The sequence below is a fragment of the Lissotriton helveticus genome, chromosome 5_1, assembly GCF_964261635.1.
Source record: "Lissotriton helveticus chromosome 5_1, aLisHel1.1, whole genome shotgun sequence".
NCBI lineage: Eukaryota > Metazoa > Chordata > Amphibia > Caudata > Salamandridae > Lissotriton > Lissotriton helveticus.
The window spans coordinates 2,072,995,856-2,073,010,524 of NC_136065.1; the positions used below are offsets into that span (position 1 = coordinate 2,072,995,856).

Here is a 14,669-nt window from a genome sequence, read left to right on the forward strand (position 1 = left end):
TAAAACCATTTTCCTGCACCCTCCATATTCAGGAGTCTTCATCCTTACACCAAGCCAGCTTTACCGAGGACTTGGGGAGCTCATCTCCTCTCCCAAGAGTCCCCTCTGGCTCTACCCTGGCATGCCTGCACGGTTTGGAGGAAGCAGATTCCTACAGCCCCTTAGCTGTCCTCAAGGTTGCTAGGTACAGAGATCTGGGGCCTGAGTGAGCCGCTCGCGCCTGCCTAGGGGACCCTGCTCACTGCTGTGTCATGAAGGCTTCGTCTACCTCACCTCTGTCCCTGGAGTACTCCTGCCTGGAGTAGACATCACTGGGTCACCAGGCGGAGCATGTGTAGCTGCGTATATGTATCTTCAAACTCAGTGGTATTAATAATATCTGTGAACCAAGTAATACTCACTTGGATGACGCTCACTAGGGGAGCAACTCATCTCGTGGGGCTGACTCCTGCTCCCTCTGAGTAACTGCTGGTCCTCACATTTCCTGTCCTGGTTGATCCAGTAAGGGGCTTGTGTATGGAATAACTCTCAGTGGTTTCTGCATCTCACATGGGAGTGGGCTTTTTCCAGAGACTGCACTGGGTAACAGTAGGTTGGGCCTCTTGTTTCCGTTCTGTGTAGATCTGTGAGCCGAGTAATTTTAATCGGCCTCTGCATTTCTCTAGAGGGATCCGAAACTCTTCCAATACAATAACTTTAAGAGCCACCCCACATGCCCCGCAGTGCCCTCATCCACTTCCCTTCCAGGCAAAACAATGGGCCTCATTTATGAAAAGTGACGCATCACTGCGTGACAACTGTGATGCGTCACTGTTCATTTCGTCCCCCTTGCAACACCAATGATGCGTCATATTTACAGTATGACGCATCATTGCGCAAGAAGTTACAGATACGTCAGTATTTCTAATGTATCTGTATGGCGCAAAAGTGACGCATTGATGGAGCGTGTCACAAAAGTGACGCATTGCTGGAGCATGTCACAAAAGTGACGCAACTCCAGCAATGTGTCCTTTCACATGGGGCAAGCCCCATGTGAAAGGGCCTGCGTCAGTCTTACGCCTGCTGTGAGGCAGGCGTAAGAAATTGACGCATTTGCGTCCTCGAAGTGGCGCAGTGAAATATATAGATTTCACTGCGTCACTTCTATGACCTTTTCCTGCGTCAGAACGCCCCCCTGCATACATTATACCTGGCTCAGGTATAATGTAGCGCAGGGGTTTACAAAGTGACGCATCTACCTAGATGCATCACTTTGTAAATATGGTGCAACAAGGCACATTTTTTACGCTGCTGGTGCGTCACAAAAAGTGACGCACCGGCATCGTAAAGGTGACGCACGGCCTCATAAATGAGGCCCAATGTTTTTTAGGTTGATCGTAGAGTGCAAGAATTACAGGGTCTTAGTGTAATTGCAGTCTTGCTATTGGTTGCCTTAATTGTCACTCTCCTTTGCTTGTTTCCTATTCAATCTTTGTCTTTGTTGCAGCTTGTCCATCTTGTGTTTATCCCTCCCCTGGAGCATAGTCTTTCTAAGGTCTTTCTGAAGGCTTCTATCATTCTATGGATCACCTTTAGGGAACTACCTCTTTCTTTTTGCTTATGCACTCAATGAGACTGCATGTGTTTTCCAGCTCTCTCCCTAATATTGTTCTCCCCCTCCAGATTCCTGCCCCCCTATCCTCCATGTTGCTGTAGCTCTTGTGTAGCAAATGCTCTCTCTTGTGCTCTTCTGCCCCAGCAAACTCCATCCTCCCCTGCGCACCTTATTGTTGTCTCACTTGTGGCTTTCTCCCTGGATTCCTGTGTTCTGGCTTGTGCTGCTTGTTCCACTCCCTCACCAACGGTTGCTTCCCCCCATCTCCTACTCTGTTGCCTCCACGTTCGCTATTTTTTTTCCAATATGTATTTTTTTGGGGTTAAGACCGTGCAAGAAATTGCTGTTCACCCCTCCACCTTAAAAAACACACTTTTATGCTAATTCTTCTTCCTGTTTTTTTATATTCACCACTCCATCTCGTGTCGGTAAATAATAATTGCACGTGGCTCAATTTGTAGGTATTCGTGCGCAATGACTCATGGGTGCACACGCATTCATTACACATGCACGGACCTACAAATTACTTTGCTGCACAGTGCCGCGTCATCCCTCCCCCACCTACTCCCCACCCCCTCCTGTTTTGGCCCAGTGGCTTCGCCAGTGCTTGTTTTCACTTGAACGCTCCCTTTTGCCTTGCCTTTGAGGCCATTTGTTGCAATATAGTGCCCTCTGGTGCCCATTTGTGGTAATGCCGTTAAACGGCTGTCTACATCTTGGTACTATGTCAGCTGAGCCACACACATAAGCCTGCCCTGGGGATGCCTGATGAGCGAGTGTGTCTCGGCTGCACTATGTAACCGCGGGGTGGACGCAGCAAGGGATCCCTGAGCTAAGCATTACCTCCTCTTCCGTCTTTCTCGCCACATTAACGGCACAGTGAGTTTTAGCCTCCCACAGAAACTCCAAAAGTTAAAGTCAGCATTTCAGCCCCTATCCCTCCAATATGGATTACTCCGTCATACAACAATGACATAAAAGGAACGATTGGAAACATTCCCCATAGTGGTGCCCACTTACATTCTTGATCTGCCACCATGTTTCTAGTGCCAAGACACCCTTGGGTATTCGGGCTCTTGATAAAACAATTTAAGATAACATATCACCCCTACCAGAACCTCTGTCCTTAGTTCCATGTCCCATCAATCTCCCATCTCTGAGCCAAGTTTTAAGGGATTTTCTAAAAATCAGGAGATTTTGGGAAGCTTTAATATGAAGTAAAAAGACACCCTGACGCTGCCCTTAGATTTCAAAATTGCCTCTCCCAAGTTTTTTTCCTGGCTTAACCTGAATCATCTTAAATGTAACAGTGCCAAAACTGAAATAATACCCCTAGGCAAAGGCATCCTCTTCTCCCCTAAAGACTGGTGGCCTCATAACTCCGAAGCACCCCCGAGTGCGGTCACCTCAGCCCGCAATCTTGGAGTCCAATTTGACTCGTCCCTTAGCTTCGACGAGCATGTGCGCATTACTGCGGGGCGCTGTTTTAGCCTGATCAGGCAGCTAAAGAAATTTTTTGACTTTCTGCCCATCTCAGCCAGGAAATCAGTAGCGGTGGCTCTTATTCTCTCCCGGCTGGATTATTGTAATGGCCTCCTAGCAGGCATAAAGAAATCTTCCCTTAAGAAATTGCAAAGTGTTCAACACGCAGCGGCCAGGCTTGTTCTGAAACTCCCCCGCAGGTCCTCGGCCTCTGCAGCCCTTAACACTCTTCATTGGCTGCCCCTCCATAAGAGAATTCTTTTTAAGCTCCTTGTCACGGTGTTCAAATCTACCAGGAATACCGGCCCATCTTACCTGACCAAGCGCTTTCTGCGCTACATTCCAACTCGTTGCCTGAGGTCCTCAGGAGCTAATTTAATTACTGTACCCAGAATTAAACTAAAAACTAAAGGTGGAAAAACTTTTGCTTTTTTGGCTGCCAAGGCATGGAATTGTCTCCCCCCCAACCTTAGGCATGCCCCCTCAGAAAGCCTTTTTAGGAAACTCCTGAAGACCTGGATCTTCTCTCAGTCTGACTCATCGGTCCTCGCAGCTATCTGATCCTTGTTCTCCATTGCTGGTTCTCTGTGGGCTCAGCGCCAAGATGCTCCTTCCGGAGCGATAGTCGCGCTTTACAAATTTTAATAAATATCAAAAAAAATATCAAAAAATTTGGGGAAGCTTTAATATGAAGTAATTTGCCCCAGCAAAGGGGTGTGCTGGCGCTGTACTCATACTGCTGTGGAACCCTTCCTGGCTTTTCCCTGTGAAATGCCCACTCCTGGGCACCCCCAAGTTGAAGCCAGGCATCCCAGCGTTGTTGGTGCCGATGTGGAGATTAAGCAAGCTATTGCCCAGAGTCACAGAGTGGGACGGTGGACCCATGATTAGAATAGGCACCGAGGCGAGAACTATCAGGTCCGAGGAAATTGAGCCCAAGACCCGCCGAGGCGGGAATTGAACCCTGGCCCCGGACTAGACCTCTGCATCAGGGTCTGCCGCTCTAACCATTGAGCCACACTTCTCCACAAGAGGAAGCCCACTCAAAGCTTGGGTGCGCCAACACAAAGCTGCGTCCCCCAGGTCACTCGTTTGAATCTGGGTAAAGTAACTACTATGTGTGATGCATGCCACGGTGATAGTTAATAAGAGAAAGGGAGTCCTGCAATAAAATAATCTCAGGTGTTCATTCATGCGGTGGAAGCAAAATTGGACCCCTCTGCTTTTCAGCATCCTCTTCTTCTAAGAACCCAGACAACAACTGGAAGAGGAGGAGGTGGTAAAGCTTGGATTACTCACTGGTAGTCGGATTCCTACTCCCGTCCAGTTCTTCATGAGAGATCGGTCCAGCCCCCCTATTGATTCGGTTAGGGAAAGATCTGGGTAGAACGGTCCTTTGGAGGGCTCAAGACCGAGCAGTGTCATATTTGGTTCTTGGCCGTGGAGTGTAGACATTTCCTCATAGAAGCGCCAGAAAAGGGGAGAAAATGAGGTACGAGCGCCATCTAGTGGACAAATAGAGGCAATGTCTGAGTTTGTGACCACGGAATTCAGAACAAGATCTTTTAAGGTTTGGCCCTGGCGTTGCAACTGTGTAGCAGTTGCTCCGCCCAGGGCGAAATCTCATGATCCTACATATGGGGCTTTGGTCCCGCCTCTGTCTCCCATTGGCTAGCTCCATAAATGGAGGCTAGCCATTGGGAAACAGAGGCTGTCAATCACGCTTTCCCGTGAAAACGCGATTCGGGGGCGTTTCTCGGTCTTTTTTTAAGTCCCGCCCCTTTGTCCTGGGCCGCGCTGTCATTGGCTGCCGGCCCGGGACACCCCCGTGACATCATTCCCCGGGCCGCGCTGTGATTGGCTGGCCGGCCCGGACCTGACTTGTTTTTTTATACAAGCACATTATTTCATATTTCGTGTTCAACCTTTATGCGAAATGCAGTTATGAAAAGAGAAATCTTCCTGAGCAAACACGAAAAAGAATGATATATTTTGTCTGCAAGTGCTGGTACCTAGTTTGGTGGTCCGAGTGTGTGGTCGTCGGCATGGTGGCCGGCCTGCCTAGGATCTACCCCAGTGCCTTGTCAACAGGCAAAAAATCTTGGGGTTATGTTTGACTCTGCCCTCACATTTGCTCCCCAGATAGACCGGGTAACCGGGATGTGCTTTGGTATCCTCAAGAGTCTACGTAAGATCCTGGATCTACTTCCGGTCGGTGCCAGACAGACTCTTGTGCACGCCTTGGTTACATCGAGATTGGATTATTCCAATCTTCTCTATCTGGGAATAACAGCTAAAAGCCTCAACCGCCTCCAGGTACTACAAAATGCCACAGCACGGCTGGTGCTAAGGCTCCCAAGAAGAACTGCTTCTAGAGCGGCTCTAAAAACCCTCCATTGGCTTCCGGTGAGGGAGAGGATAACTTTTAAAGCACTATGCGTATGTCATCGTATCATCAATGGCAAAGCACCTAACCCCCTATCTACCCTCGTCACCCCCTATAGTCCTGGATGCAGGCTTAGATCCTCTGACACCGGGCTACTCGCTGTCCCTAAAATTCATAAAACCCGAATGGGTGGCAGATCCTTCAGGTTACTGGCGGCGAAGAGCTGGAATACGCTTCCGAGGGAGTTACGCCTTGAACCCTCCGAAGTAAAATTCCGTAGAGCTCTGAAAACATATCTTTTCCGCTCAGCTTTGGTATAGCCTCCCTGTCATGTCTCTCTCACTTTTCTCTCCTAGCGCGGGGACACGCCGGTGTGCGTAATGCCATGCGCTTTATAAAATTCCAAAATAAATAAATAAATAAATAGCTGGGCCTTGGTAAGAGTACAAATGTTGGCTGTTTACCAGCAGGGTCAGTGAGTTAATAGTTTCTGGAGGTCACAGGCTCAAGTCCTGGCATGGCTGACTCAGCCTTTAATCCTTCTGGGGTCTATCACTCGTTAGAAGAGAGCACTCATTTTTTGAAGGCGATTAACTTGCTGTTTTAAATAATGGTGGTATGTAAAGTCCCAACCAGGCTCTGTTGCCTGGCACTGGCTCGGACAACAGAACACCTAACTCGAGCTGAGAGGAGCCATGCAGGGGCTTATGGTAGCACTAGCCCTGGCTGATGTTCATGTAAGTAGCACCATAAAAGGGCACTTGCGATCAGACGATTGATTGCCACAGCTGGTGGAGGTGCAGACTCCCAAAGCACTGTGACACACAAGAAAGCACAATACACATTCGTGACAGCTCACCACATTCACAAGACTCTCAGGTGTGTACATAAGTTAACAAGATCCAGAGCTCATGCACCAAAACCTACACACATGTTTGCCACACTCCTGTGTTCTGTACACCATGGACCCTATTTTAAAAAATAAATAAAATGTAAGTGAGGCCTGGCAGGTTTCTGACTCAATGGTGCAGATTTACAGCTGTTCGGAATTTACAAATCTCCAAGCTATGCCTGGACACCTGGGCCAGTGTTCTTGGCTACCACCAGTATTTGATGATAGTTATGAATGCCCATGAAAGGCTGTGTTATGTTATGTTAAAGGAACTTGCAAAGCACACGTACACCGGACGGGTTCATGGCATTGTGTAACAGTAGCACGTGCCAGTGCTTGGTGGAAATAACAAGCTGTTGTTTCTGGGCCTTAAATTGAAAAAAATATAATATTGTTTATGGTGGTGGCAACGAGTACTACTCCAAAATACAACTTTTATATGTTTCACAATGATATGCCTCTTTTTTCACAAACTGTCAAGACGATGTTTTAGAGAAAATAATTTTATCTCCATATTGTTCATCAGAGTTATATTTAAAGCTGCTATTTGATGAGTTGTATTTTAAAATAATAAGAAGAAATATTATGCCATCAGAATATACAGCCTAAAATATCAAGTAAGTAAGTGCATGTAGGTAAATATAGATCTACTATTCTTCACTGCACATATATGTACCTTGTAGCTATATATCAACAGGGTACGTATATGCAGAGCACTTTATGTGAGTTTCCAACCCCAGACCTTTCTGGATAATTTTGGGTTTGCCACATTTGCCATGTAATACATCATCCCCTGCAAATTTTTTCAAAAGAAAATATTTCTAGCTCAACAGATCAAAAGTTATTAAACACGCTGCTAAACGTGTTGCCCTTTGCAAAGGTTGCACTATCACCTTTCTGTTGCTTATTGCTGTAGTTGAGTGTTAAACTGGTTCTAAAGAGATTTAGGTAGTTGGTGGAGGACTATGCCTTGTTATTGAGTTTCTTGTAAATGGAAGGATTTCCAGAATTCAGTGATTGTTTCCAAACATGTGTGTTTATTCAAGATTTTCACACATAGAACAAAGGATTTCATTCCTGGGACTGCAGAGACCGCCACACACATTATTTACGGGACTGGATTACCAGCGACGACTCCCTGCCTTGAGAAAGCCCACGGCCATCGGGCCAAACGGGCGAAACACGTGTCAACTGTCCTCTGTTCTATGTGTGAAAATCTTGAATAAACACACCATGTTTGGAAACGATCAATGAATTCTGGAAATCATTCCATTTATGAGAAACTCATTGAGGAGGCACAGTCCTCCACCAGCTACCTAAACTTGCACTCTGTAATGGCTTTTGGGTGTAGCCATTTATGAGGCACATGCCACTGTCAACATTGGGCCCTGACCACTGTAGCGCTAAAGCCCAGAGTCTGCAACCCATCTCAGTAACCTGGTTCTAAAGAGGTGACATTTTTGCCGGAATAGCGTTAACACGCATACAAAAAGTGGAATCACAAGCCATTTGTCTCCGAGCCATGCAGTTTATGTCATCAGCACTTCTCCTCCCGTTTGCCACAAGAGAAGTTCAAACATGAATGGCAAATTATCCTAGCTCAAATGTTTTCCATGTAATTAGGGCTCTAAAATATTTGCTGCACAATACATTATCTGCTGCATAGTTTGATGATGTTAACAAAAAAACTGTTTGTGGTTGAAACGGATCAAAAGTTATTAAAAAAAATGGGACTTGTGTTGCTGTGAGGTGTAGCGCCTTTTGCAAAGGTTGACCGACCACCTTTCTCACCGATGCATTTGTATGTTACGCCAGTACTATTGAGGAAAAATCTTTGCAGGGAGTGTTAGTGTGTGTAAAAATAATAAAGTATCAGAAAATGTACCACATTATTTTGCAGCCATTTTATGCTTCATAATTTGGTCAACACTGCAACATATTTTTTCCTCCATTGCTGCATAATTCTTAGTGGCTCCAAAGCAGGCAGCACATGTTAAAAGTGCTTGGGGGTGAAGCAGCGAGACCATGAAGTTTGCAAACTTAGTTTGCTGTTCGTGCTAATCCTGCATTGACAATTCTTGGTGAGTTGCACTGCTACTGCTGAAACACGGCCAATAGAGGTACCAACGGGGGAGGTGGACTGGTCTCCAGTGTCCTGTGTCCTCCGTGCCAGAGTCACTGTTGCTCCAGGGTGTGCTGCTTCATAGGCCTGCTTGCCTGGCTGGAGGTGAACTTCAGTATGGATTGTGGAGCACAGGCCTTCAAGGTTAACACACACTTGCCACCACTAGGGTCCATCTGCTGGTGCTAAGAAACCAGGGCTTCTACGGTAAAAGGGGCCTTCCTACACCTAGCGTGGGAATTTGCTCCCTTGAGGAGAGTGGTCTGGTGGAATGGTTATGAAGGCTGAACCTGGTTACCCAGGTCCAAATTTGGCAGATCTGTACATAGTGCCACATCTTCTACCCCAGTGAACACCAGGCTGCCCCAATAAGAGAAACTTGCACTGCCTTCAGCTGCAACCTAATTGTGCCCTGCCATAAACACCTGGAAGCGACTCATCCTGGAAAAAGCAAACACTCAAAGGAAATGGAAGATTAAGTAAAGCATGTGAAATGTAAGCAGGAACAACATGGTTACCTTAATGCTTTAACAGCCATTATTCAGAAATCAATGAGTATTTTTGCCTGAAGAGTTCAGGACATGACTAGAGGGCCGTGAAGGAACCTGTTTGAATGTCCATTGCTTATATCCTTACAAAACATAAGCAGTATGGTTTAAAAAGACCACATCCCTGAACACAGAGCCATAGTGCATTTTTATAAACTAACATAAGGAACAGAGCTGACAATGATCACATTAAACGTTTTCCACTTAACACATCAACCAGGTATTGCAGTAGCTCCAGGAATGATGTAGGTGTGGGTGGAGCTTGCATAGTGCCTCTACTCGTAGCTCCACAGAATTTGAAAAATACTTAGTGGCGCTGTGCATCGCTCTTCTCCAATCCCTCCCCGTTCCCTCTCCCTCAAAAAACTTTAAAATGATAAAAATAAGGCATTAACCTGTGTTTCTGCCGCCTCCTCTGCCTGGCCGCTCTCCTTCCTGCTCCTCGCCGCCTCGCGTCCTTCTTCATTGAAAAAAACACTATGTTGTACGTATGCGCACTTGCAAGACGTACAACATAGTGTTTTTTATTTTTTTTAAATAGAAGGACGCAAGAGGAGCAGGAAGGAGAGCGGCCAGGCAGGGGAGGCGGCAGAAACACAGGTAAGCGCCTTCTTTTTATAATTTTAAAGCATTTGGTAGGGGGGAGGGAGTGGCTAACTCCGGTCCACTACGGACGCAGAGTTTTGCCTACCTCCACTTTCGTCATGGAGCGCGGAGTAGCCAAATCCCCGCAAACTCCGCTGGTGGAGCGGAGTTATCTGCCCTTAGAATTATGCACTTTCCCACACAGGAAAAACAAAGCTGTTCAAAGAAAGACGAGAAAACAAAAGTAGCACTTCACTGACAAACTCTATAACGTGGCTCTAATGTGTTTGGGTGTAAATAGAACCAATCTGGCCATTTTGCAACCACTCTGACTTGCTTTATTTAGTTATTTATTTATTTTTCATATTCGAACCTTTTTATCTCTCCATCCCAAGGTTGTATTTGGAATAGAAAAATGTCAGGGAAAGACAACATTTCCAGCAAAAGTGTTTCTTTCTTTTTTGCATCCATTTCACAGGGAAACGAATGAAGTTATTAAAAAGAGTGCAAGGACCGTTTCTCAGAGTCACTGTTTTCAGCAGGCGAGAAGCAAGACAGAGGCAGAAAGAGAAGCAATAAGAAGAAGAAAGGGGGGGGGGGGGCAGCTGCCAGCAGCAGAGCAAGAGAAGTGGACACTGTCCTTGTCTTCTCTGGGCAAGAAGGAACAGACAGAGTCCTTTTCCTTCTCTGCCCTCCCCCATCTTCGAATGCCCATTAATGGTCGAGCCTTATCTATAGGCCTTAACTATCTCAGCCGTCCTGGGATGCATTTTTAAAATAAAAAAGGAGAACGGCTTCTATTAAATTAAAACAAGTAGGGGCACACAGTGCCCTGCAGTTCCCGCCCAATTCGACCACTGGGTGGAATACATTCTCCATAGAGAGATTTTATGGTGGAAAACACTGACCAGTGGATTCTCCTCTGAATTTAGCATTTATCCATTTTAGGATGCTTGCTGATAATCCAGTTAGACTGAATATCTCCAACTCCATGTGGGATCCTGATGCACTTATATGCAAGAGAAATCTTCATGAAACGAGACCAAATCCTAATTAGCTCCTATTCCTATGAAATTAGATGTGTCCTTCTGTATTCTATTACTGCCTTTCTAAAAATTACTTCGGAATGAAAAATGCATATTTAACTTGAAAAATACTATTTATTTGTTTATTTTCAAAAATTTTCTTTTCCTATTGAAAGACAATAGCTTCAAATCTGGTGATCCAGTTATCACCCAGCTCTACGCCAGGGGGCAGATTTATGAGCCAGTTTGCGTCATGTTTCCATCACAGAAAGTGGTACCTGCGCAACGCAAACCATAAATGCCAATTAGAAAGCCACACATGGCTACTCTGCGTGGCCCTGAGTGACTCCATAAATCTGTTGTAAAGCAGCGCAGTGCAGAGCCTTGTTGCCTTACTCTGTCCTGGGAAGGCGTTCCATGAGCGTTGCATGGCTGTCTCCACGGCACTCCCATGGTTTTTGATACGTTTCCAGATTTACTAAAATTAGTAAACCTGGGAATGCTCCAAAAAGATACCACTCCCGGGAGAGGCGTAACGAGGAGAACTATCCTTATTTCTCCTTGTTACTTCCTCTTTCTATGTGTGATGTATTCTGCAGCACACATAAATAGAGGAATATGCCTCGCAGGGTTGTTTTTGTGCAGGAAGGTGACTCTTCTTACACATTAACAATCCTGCATGCAACACAGGCACCCTCGCACCATGGTGCAAGTGTGCCAGCATTGAGGCTAGGCTGCTAAAACCCACGACATACCTATTGATCCAGTTTAAGCTTTAAATAGAAGTGTTGAATCCTGCAGTTACAGCAGATGTCACGAGCTACTGCAGATTTTCAAGTTGAAATATACTGAATTTGGTGATCAAGTTTCAATCACGCCCGGTTTTCCGAAGGGGCTTTCTTTGAAAAACTAGTCCTGATGATGGTCTTATAGATGTCAACAAGCAAGACCGAAACGTGGACCTAATCTCCATCTCCACAGCATTACTGCTCGAAAGACAACTTTGTACATCATTGAATTTGGTCTCCTCTTAATATTTATGGAGTTGTAGATATGTTATGAATTGATTTGTTGATTTGTATGTACATCTAGACATAACTTTGATTACTGGATTTGTTTCTTTATTATCCCCTTTGATTTAGTTAACACTAAATAATTTTTCAGATCAAATTAGTTTGCTGTGTGCTTACTCTATACTTTATATTTTAATCCTAATTTGTTTTTTCTTTTTGAAATTTTTTGAACAATTGTAAAATGATTCAGTTATTCTGTGGATACAATTGGGTTTAATTGCTTGGATAACCCTGAAATGACATATGTAAAATTATAGGTACTAAGTTCAAGAACAAAATCCCTTATAGCCATTCCTTATCCTAAACTAGGCTGCTAAAAATGCACCAGTGCATGGGAAAAGGCAAGAATGAGTTGTATGCTTTTTAATATGGTGCAGAAATGCGCAGCAAGGTGTCTTCCTGCACTGTGTGACATTTTCATAAATCTGCCCCCAGGTCTTTAGTATTCCGACTACAATCTATAGGCTTCTGACACTAACCAAAACCTTGCAGGGGGCAGTGCTTTAAATGGGCCGGTACTCACCGGTACTGAGTACCGGCACTTCCGAATTTTCCAGCTGTCAGTACCGGCACTTTTTTTTAGTCAAGGTTGAGTACCGGTACCCTGACAGATGGCATGGCAGGATAAAGTTTGGTATCACCTCCAATGCGGGACAAATGCCGCGCTGCTTCTGGATCTTGCAGTCGCACGGAGCCCCCAAAGGAGCCTTTTGCAGAGATGCTGCTAACTTTCAGTAGTGCCCATTAGAATTTCCCCACAATGCAGGGGTTGGGGAGGGCTGCACTGTTGATTGGGCGTGAAACAACCATTATGCTGAAAGTGCTTTAGCCCACCCCCCTCCCCTCGTCCCCCTCCGTTAGCTGTGTAAAATAGCCTGGCCTGGGGCTGCTGGTCAGTAAGCCAGTCCATCTTTCCCAAAGCCGGTTTTCTTATGTTTTTTATTTTTTTAACACAGGAACTGCTTTCCTTTGAGTGGCCGAATTTACATGATAACAGCGAGCCCTGTGCAAAGAGCAATAAATAGCAGGGACGCTGCAACACTCGAGAAATGAGCTCCCGTGACACCCGAGATGAACATAGAAGGAAGGGGGAGGGAGGATTGTTAAAAAGTAAGGTGACAGCTTAAGTTAGAATTGCCTTTTTTTTTCATAAAACAATACCAGATATTGGTTTAGTTTTGAAATGGGTTCTTAGGAATTGTATTTTAATACAAATTCAAATCTGCTGTATTTCTTGAAGTAATTGGTTTAGCTATTGATGAACCACATGCCTGAAATTCAGTTTAAAACACTGCCCTGCAGAATTTACAGGGCGCGGCGGAGCGTGCACGCACACAGTCACACAAACATGCACACAGTCACATTAACACGCATACAAGCGCACGCACACACACACTTTCACAGCTTGGAAATAGTTTTGTACGTTTGAAGTGAATAAATGATTTATGCTTTTATTTACTGGAAAAAATATTTTAAAATACATGCCGCAACAGTAAGCGTGCTCTATCAACACAAACAATGAAATATAGGACAACAAATCACAGGACAGGTGGCAAATTTAGGGTATGGGTACATCATGGAAGGGAAAAGAGGAGGCAAGTGGGGAAAAAAACTGACAAAATGTAAGAGGCTTGTGGCGAAAGTAAGTGAGAGGGGGCAGTAGGAGGGCAGAACCAGGGAGAGAAGGTTAGAGGCTGCGTAGAAATGAGAGGTTAATCGTGAATGGAGAGTAGATGTGGATATAAAGACACTGAACCAGAAAGGGACAGGAAGAGCCAGGCCGTGGGGAAAAGGGCTGGGGCAGTGCTTTAAATGGGCCGGTACTGGCACATCTTATTTTTATCACTGTTAATACTGGCCCTTCGCCATTGCCTAGGAGAGTACCAGTACTCATGAAAGGTAAGCTCATTGGCTACTAGTGCTGGTGGGCACCAGGCTGTCCGAGAAGAAGCGGTCTCCGACAGCCAAGGCGCTTCTCTAGTCCTTAGCTCAGCTGCTTTTGTGTTCGCTGCTTATTTCTTTGTGTGTGTGCACACTTGAGGATATATAGCATTGTCCCAAACAACAGCAAAGAACGGTATGACATTAAGAAGTTGCAAATATTACAAAACAAGGGCATTTTTTAACATTTGATCCTGTTTGCCTTTCATTTTGTGTAATGATGTAACCTGTTTTGTTAACAGAAATGCATTTCTGTTGTGTTTTGATATGTGCTGCAAATGGTATAAAAGTCATTATGTATCATCATATCTTGGCCTTAGCCCCGCCCATAGCCCCGCCCACTTGCCACACCTCTAGATCATTTTAATGAGTACCTGCACTTCTTTTTTCCCATTTAAAGCACTGGCAGGGGGTTCCTTGGTGATTGAAGGCTGGTCTTGAGTGATAGCCGCAGAGGTGTGTCCTCGATGAGCGGGACCCGTTAGGTGTGAGCGAGTGTTGAATACAGTTATTGCCTCTTCTGTTTACTGCTTGAACTGCCCAGTAGGGCTTTGAAGACGTCTGTTAGGATCACAGTTTTTAACTTACTGTATAATTTCATCTTCCCTCTCGCAGCCAATCATCAACTGATCACCAAAAAGAAATGCGTTGAGTTTGAGAAGTGCGGGACACACGAGTCGGTAGTGAACATCGGCATCAACTACACAACCTCTGTCGAATGCTGCGAAGGCGACTTCTGCAACTCCGGCGCCGCGGGGTTGGCCCGGCCCTCACTGCTGCTGTCACTGGCAGTCTGGATAGTTTGCCTGGCCTGGCTGCTGTAATCATCTGAGCATGTGGGGGGAAAGTGGGAAAGCGGGAGGGGCTTGTACCTGGGGCTGGGGTTGGGGTAGGTGCGGAGGCACCAATTTCTCTCTGTGACTCTTTAACTTTATATGGCGCATTCCTGTCATTTAATTCTTCAAAAGTTGTAGAATGCATAAGAATGTTCTCATGTTGCAAGCTTTTTATGATGCTCAAA

The 14,669-nt window shown here is 45.5% G+C and overlaps 1 protein-coding gene across 1 annotated transcript in view; it reads left to right on the top strand.

Annotated features, from left to right (window-relative positions):
• The window catches only part of LOC144753997 (sperm acrosome membrane-associated protein 4-like), a 234,058-nt gene extending 219,570 nt beyond the window's left edge, over positions 1-14,488 (top strand). The window contains exon 4 of the mRNA XM_078641516.1: positions 14,264-14,488. Within this exon, the coding sequence (XP_078497642.1) occupies positions 14,264-14,472 (209 nt within the window). The 3' untranslated portion in view covers positions 14,473-14,488. The remainder of the gene's footprint in view (positions 1-14,263) is intronic.
• Positions 14,489-14,669: the final 181 nt, after the last annotated feature.